The sequence below is a fragment of the Olea europaea genome, chromosome 7 (assembly GCF_002742605.1).
Source record: "Olea europaea var. sylvestris chromosome 7, O_europaea_v1, whole genome shotgun sequence".
Classification (NCBI taxonomy): domain Eukaryota; kingdom Viridiplantae; phylum Streptophyta; class Magnoliopsida; order Lamiales; family Oleaceae; genus Olea; species Olea europaea.
In genome coordinates, this window is record NC_036243.1 from 17,871,291 (window position 1) to 17,878,421 (window position 7,131).

Below are 7,131 nucleotides of genomic sequence, written 5' to 3' on the forward strand. Positions count from 1 at the left end.
ATTCTTTTTTTTTATTAGAAGGTCGAAGTTTTAAATCTACAATATAAATGTACAATGCAATCGACACATTCAGACTCAACTTTATGTCTTTATCTTTCTCTCCTAATCTGTCGATTGCAGACTGCCACTATCATTTACAATTTATCCACCGTTTGAAAGTTTAATTGTGACTCCCTAACCTAAAATGTTTGAGTCTGCCCTTGATTGTTTTATCTACCAACATGATTTTTTAGGGTAAATTTGCGTCTAGATACATGAATCCACTAGATTCACGCAAAGAGGCAACCGAAATAGGAGGAATTGTTGGATAACCATATTGAAGTATACGGTGAAGTTTTTGCATGCTACCACTAAAAACTCAAAATTCAATTCTACAAATTAATTTGGTTATCAACAATAAATTGCTAAATGCTAATTAAATTGTGAATAATGCTATTTACAGTAATTTATTATTAAAGTCTCCCTACGTGATATACATGTAACGGTTAGTGATTTGTTGCATAAGGTAATAAAAAATTATTAAATAATTATATCAAATTATTAACTGTCACATGTATAACACATTGTGCAACTATGGTAGTGAATAACTGCAAATAGCATTACTTTTAGATTATACGGTAAGATATACAGTTAACTATAGGTCTATAATAATTTTTGCAAAATTTGAGAAGTCTAAATGGATCAAAATAACTACCCATAAGTGGAAGGATTTGCAATAATAAATTTTAGGAGTTTATTGAAAAAAATAATAATAATAAATCTAAAACGCACTTCATAAAATAAGGGATTTTTCTAAAGGTAAAAGATTTTATTTAATAAAATAAATGCAAGGCTGTCTCCCTGTGATTGGCTGCTACCAAATTAGTTTTTGGTAGCAGCCAATCTCACGGGTTAACAACTATCTCTCCTATATTAATCTTTTTGGTAGCAGTCAATCTCACGGGTTAACAACTATCTCTCCTATATTAATCTTTGGTAGCAACCAATCTCACAGGATGACAGCTATCTCTCCTATATTAATTCTGTTAAAAATATTTATATTTGTAGGACAAAGGGCTACTGGACTTCCATTAACATAACCAAAAAAGTCAACAAGCACAAGAAAGAAAATATATATATAATCACGGGCTTCATTTTTGGCAAAATGTATTTTTTTTTCTTTTTTTTTTTCAATAACAAATTATGGATCGAAATCAAAAAACATAAGGTTGATTCAACAACAGCATTACCAGTAATTATAAAACTTGTACTCTAGCAGATGAAAGATTATTTGTCAATTGAACAAACAAATGTTTACCCAAATATATCTTTGACTTGATTTGAGCCCCTTTTTTTCATAAAAATGAATATAGTGTATTGATAAAAAATGTGTGGTTAAAAAAAAAGAAAATATTTTGAATTTACGTATGATATTATTTTATTGAAAATGTGTAGTTGAAATGATATCAAATCAGTATTTAAAAATATATATTTTTTTCAATGATTTTGCTACTGTAACAAGGGGCTGACAGCCCCTTGACCAAACCCCACCCATAGGGGGTCCTGCATGAAAAAATGGGATCCCCCCACCTATTGGTGGGGTTCGATTAGGGGGGCTATCAGCCCTATTGTTACAGTAGCAAAATTCTTTTTTTCAAAGAATGGAACTCAAACACGTGTTTAGATAAAACAAGAGAAGGGATTAATTTTCTTCTCGGGAATATAATGGAACAAAAACAGGTAAAAGATAATTGCATTCTAGATTTAAGATTACTTTTCCCCTCTCTCTATGCATCTTATAATTACCATGATAAACGCCATCGACTATATCTTGACATATTTGCCACCACAATAAAGCACTAAGAGCTTGATTGGGAGTGATTTTGAGAATTGATTTTTTGATCGTTAGGAAGTGGGGTCCACCTGTGAAAGAAGAAGTCAAATATAATGACTGAAATAGTGAAATAACGATCAAAAAATCAATTTTGTGGGGAAAAAAATCACTCCCAAACAGGCTCTAAATTAGTTTAATTCCAGCACCTTCAAATAAATATGCATCCCAAGAAGAAAGAAATTTCGTCGATGATATTATTATTTGTAATTCTAAGGAATATCAATACATGTGAATAATTAAAATAGAACTACTAAAAAATACACTGTCGGCTATCAACGACGATGTTTCTTGAAGATTGTCAACAGAAAAATTGTTGATAAAACCGATGATTCTTTCTTTGATTTCTAGATTTGTAATAAGTTAATAACGATATAATTTGTCTATCAGTAATTTTAGACGTCATTTTTTATTTATAAGCTTATTCATAGAAAAAAACTATTTTTCACTTTCATTTTATTCATGATGGAAATTCTCGTGGTTAATATATAAATTTTATACTTTTGTTATTTTAATTACAAACAAATATGGTTGGTAAACTTGTCACTTAGCTTTTTCAAAATTCACTTACTTGTATAAATTATATATTAACGATGAGTCGTTATAAAAGAATTTAAATACTCATAAACCCTATACTCGACTTTTATAGTTTTTGTCAACATTACGAGAAATTAATTAGCATGTCCCACATAAAATGAATGAACCAATCAATTAGTCAATAAATTATTTTTGACTTTGGATTAGCTTCGTGTAATTAAATAATTGAAATCTAAATAATTTTCTAAAAAATAACACTATTTTTAAATTCTATTGCTGTCTGCTTACAAGAATCACGTGACTAATTGGCTGGATTTATTGTATATATTTTTGACATTTTCATATAGCCGCCCCTCAAAACTGTGGTCGAATTCTTACAGCCTGTTTGGGAGGAATTTTGTACCCCAAAAAATTGATTTTTTGATCGTTATTTCACTATTCCAGTCATAATTTTTGACTTCTTCTCTCACAAGTGGACCCCATTTTTCTTCTAACGGTCAAAAAACCAATTCTCAAAATCCCTCCCAAACGGGGCCTTATCAAACTTATATAAAATACATCAACTTGTGTCATCAACAGCTAAATACAATCCAGAAAGAACCTGAATATGCTTATTTCACAAAATTTATTTTCCTTTAGCACGAGAATGATCTGCACAAAACATGCAAGGCTAATGCTTAATGGCTTCTTCTTCTACAACTAGTTTTTGTTCTGCGACTTTGCCATATAAGAAGCCTCGGTTTCATCGGTTCCTTCAAGTGAGATCCCAAAGCTACGGTGAAGAAGGTAAAATTTACGCGTCCCTCGTTTGACAACACGAATCTTGATATCTTATGATTCGTTTGAGCATTATGGGCAACTTGTCTGAGTAGTAGTTCAACCCTTATATGTTCGATATGGGATTTATCCTTAACAATTTCTTCTTGTTCTTGGTCGTCTTAAAAATCAATGTTTAGTTGTTTCTTTCTGTACTTTCCTTTGACAGGGAAATCAAGAGACATTGTTGATGTGAATCTGTGCATTCTGAGGGAAAGGATACAAGAAATCAGAGTAAAAGAAAGACTCGAAAATTGCTGTGTAGCTAAGCAAGGATGGAATTATGCACATGCCTATAATTATAAACGCAAAATAGATGCACAGTTTTCTCTCTTTCTCCAAATTATTGGCATAGTTTGTGGGACTTTTAGCCTCGTACTTGCGTGTTGTACTCTTTGCCTCTGCTTATTTTCCCTTTTAGTTCATCTCCATTAATGAACTGCTGCTCTATAGTAATAAATATCTTTGTTTAGAATCACTAGGATCTCCATTTCTATCCGATTAAGAGCCTGTTTGGAAATGATTTTGAGAATTGATTTTTTGAGCGTTAGGAGAAAAGTTGGGTTCACCTGTGAGAGAATAAGTCAAATATGACGGCTGAAATAATGAAATAACGGTTAAAAAATCAATTTTTTGAACTAAAAAATCACTCCCAAACAGGCTATAAAATTATATTCATTGATAAAAGAAATCGGGACTTCGTTTTTCACAAAGTCAACGATGCATGTGTATAGTTCACACGACTTTATCCAAGTTTTCTCCAGAGAAAGGGCCAAAATAATTAGGTTGATAGTTTCGATCGTTTACGTCATTTTTAATTTTGAATGTTTCGTGTGATACTAGAGTTAGTGCAGTCACAGTGCCACTTGTATATTTTATCCTATATTTTAAGCTTATGTATCAATTATGTTGGGCAAGTTAATTAGTTTTATATTAAGATAGACATTGATTGTCAAGTAAAAATTGATCGTCCGACTTTTGCTTTTGCTTTTACATTTTTTAAAAGAAAATGACTATCAAATTCAACACTGGTCGAGTTGATGATCAACTCTTCGAGCTTGTTTGGCAATGCTTTTCAAGAAGTCAAAAATTACTTCAGAGATTAATAAGCAGCTTTTGAATTTATTTAAATAATTTTCTAAAAGTGTTTTATTTAGTCAGAAGAGTTTTCAGAGAATGCCTGCGAAACGAGCCCGAAGAATCAATCATCAACTCTGGTAGATTCTCCTTTATCACGGTCAGCTTTGAATTTGAATACAACCAATCATAATTACACTCGTATAAAAAATCAACCTTAAAATGTCATAAGAGAAAAGATATAACCCAAGGTTCAAAACCCGGCTCTGCATTTAGATCATGTTCAAAAGATTGCTTAAATCGCCGACCAAACAAAGTAGGAAAGGCTTAAACCATATTCCCGATACTGAGGATTGATATTCCCACAACCTAAACAGTCTTGAATGCTTAATAAAAACACCAGAAACCTATATCAACAGTAGGGATGGGAACATTAATTTGCTAGAAATGCATAATCTTCCAGAATTGATGAATTGCCAAAGACGAGTAAATTCACATTACAGAAGGAGATAGAGGAGCAAATTGTACCACTAATATAAACAAGACACTAGGAAGGCACTCCAAAGATTAAAGTGCTCGAAAACTGTCTGCTTTGTCAAGTCTAGAAGTCCCTGAGCTTGACGATTCTCCCATTACATCTGAAGCAGCAGCAACTTGGGATGATTCCCTTTTTAAAGAAGTTGGCAACCCTGATATTTCCTAATAGTATTGCACAAAGAAATTCAAAGAGATCAGTTGCAAATATCTTTAGTTCCATCTTCTTTCTCTCCTTTCGAATTATTTTAATCATCATTCGGTTTGGTCCAATATTCACAGTTACAGTAACTGAAGCAGATTTATTTGGGAGTAAAGTACATGTATTTGATGGTGGGAGTGCGCATATAGCAATATTCCCTAATTCCAACTGGCGCAGGTTCTTATTAATTTTGAAAGTATAATGGCGTACTAAACCTAGAAAGAGACAAATTTGCTCTAACAGATTGTACAGAAATTAAATTCATTATTTTCATCCACTTTTCAGGTGGAAGAAGAAATAAATCCTAGTTAGCTGATTGTACAAGGTAATCATCTACAAGCATTCACTTTTTAATTGGCAACACAAGTTCCCTACTGACAGAATCAGTATTTACTACATATGTATTCAACAGTTTACGTCCAGATCAACTAGAAAAGGACCATTCTGGATCCAGTGCACAGCTAAATTAAAACTGAAAATAATACCAAGTACCTTCATCAAATGCAACCTTAAGTCACAAGGTCGAACTCGATTACCGATACAGGCCATAGCAAATTTTGAATATTGATACAACACATCAGCAGCAGCTTGCTTTTTTTCTTCAATCTGCGGCATATTCATGGTCATGACAGAAAAAAATAATATAAAAAAGACAATTCTAAACCAAGACACTTAAGAACAATGCTAATGTAACAGATGCAGACTACCCATATGTCATTATTGTTCCAAGACTTCGCTTTTACAAAGTAAAACACCTATTCTAAAATAATCTAATATTAATGACATACATCGAGAAAATTTCATAAATGAAGAGATTTTCAGGAATGATGATTACAAAGGAAATCTTAACAAGCTGCAAGATAAGACTTTGGCATCTTTGTAAAGACCAAAAGCACTCTATAAACTACAAAGACATGAAACTGGTACCATGAATTCACCAAAGCTTTTAAACATCCAAGTCAGATGACCACCAAAAGAATGTACAACACATTTTGAACCCTTCACATCATCCAACCAAAACATTGTTACATATTTGTTATTAGTTTTTTGAGAGGGTAGAGTGAGTATTGCAAGGTGTTGAACACAGATAACTTCATTGTTTCATGAACAGAAAATTGCTGGATAGACATTATTAACTTTTAAGTGATGCAGATGCTCATGAAATTTCACTAACCACCATGTTAATGTCAAAGCAATCAGACCCATGCCTCTCCAAAAAGGCCTGTTTAAAATGCAGCACAGTATCGCAGGCTTGATTGGCACTGGTAGAGAACCTTTCCAAGTTAATTCTTAGTAGTTTCTTTCCAAATAAATTTACATTGCAATAGACTGTTCAATTGTCACACAAATATGTGGGCTACCTTATAGTGTCCAAAACAAGTTTTACATTCTCCCACTTGTTCAGTGATCCAGTGATCCAGACAGCCAAAAAATTCTAGAAATATAAGGAAATTCAGTCAATAATTTTGCTGAATTTCGAAATATCTAAAATTTTCGCATGTTGCTCCATGGTCCAAAATCTGCTTTTATTATATGGTCAATGCAAATCTCATTTACTTGGTCATAAAGTTATACATTATTATGAGAATTCCCACAGAACGCCAATCATAAGAAGTCCTGCTAACGGAATTCATTGATGCAGGAGTAAGAGTTTAAGTTTTTGAAGCATTCTTGGATTTATATTCTATTCTGATTAGACTCAAATTATAGTTTGTTGGGATTAGGTTTCATTTGGAGTCTCTAGTTAATATTTCTTCAGGTATCCAACCAGAACTAGGATTAGCTTTTACTAGTGATCTAAGATTTCAAGTTACAATAGTTTTGTAAAGTTCTATAATGAACTAAATAAATGATTGAGAAAAGTATAGACATGCTATTTAGAATTTTTATTTAGGCTCCTTTATTTCTGAGAGGTCCAAACCCATTTACACCTGTATGTATTTGTCGACTCATACTACTGTTCACGCATGATCCGTACTTGATCATCAGATTGACTCCCCATTAAATCTCATTTACATTCTTGACAAAACTTAACAATGGATTTAAGCAAATAAATAAACAAACAGAAATTAACCCCTCCCTCCACCCCCCCCCC

General features: G+C 32.5%; 2 protein-coding genes across 3 annotated transcripts in view; one reads left to right on the forward strand and one right to left on the reverse strand.

The window, feature by feature from the left end:
* The first annotated feature begins 2,944 nt into the window (after positions 1-2,944).
* LOC111397708 lies at positions 2,945-3,705 on the forward strand. The gene is made up of 2 exons (XM_023024706.1): positions 2,945-3,193; positions 3,393-3,705. Exons 1-2 carry the CDS (start codon positions 3,088-3,090, stop codon positions 3,656-3,658), a joined length of 372 nt encoding a protein of 123 aa, XP_022880474.1. The 5' UTR covers positions 2,945-3,087; the 3' UTR covers positions 3,659-3,705.
* Positions 3,706-4,542: 837 nt separating this feature from the next.
* LOC111397242 overlaps positions 4,543-7,131 on the reverse strand; it is a 3,960-nt gene continuing 1,371 nt past the window's right edge. The window contains exons 2-5 of one of the 2 annotated variants that reach the window (XM_023024064.1): positions 6,398-6,471; positions 6,211-6,298; positions 5,529-5,642; positions 4,543-4,999 (exon numbers count right to left, since the gene is read on the reverse strand). In XM_023024064.1, coding sequence (XP_022879832.1) covers positions 4,868-4,999; positions 5,529-5,642; positions 6,211-6,298; positions 6,398-6,471 — 408 coding nt within the window. In that variant the 3' untranslated portion in view covers positions 4,543-4,867. The remainder of the gene's footprint in view (positions 5,000-5,528; positions 5,643-6,210; positions 6,299-6,397; positions 6,472-7,131) is intronic. The other variant, XM_023024065.1, reaches the window with a different exon arrangement.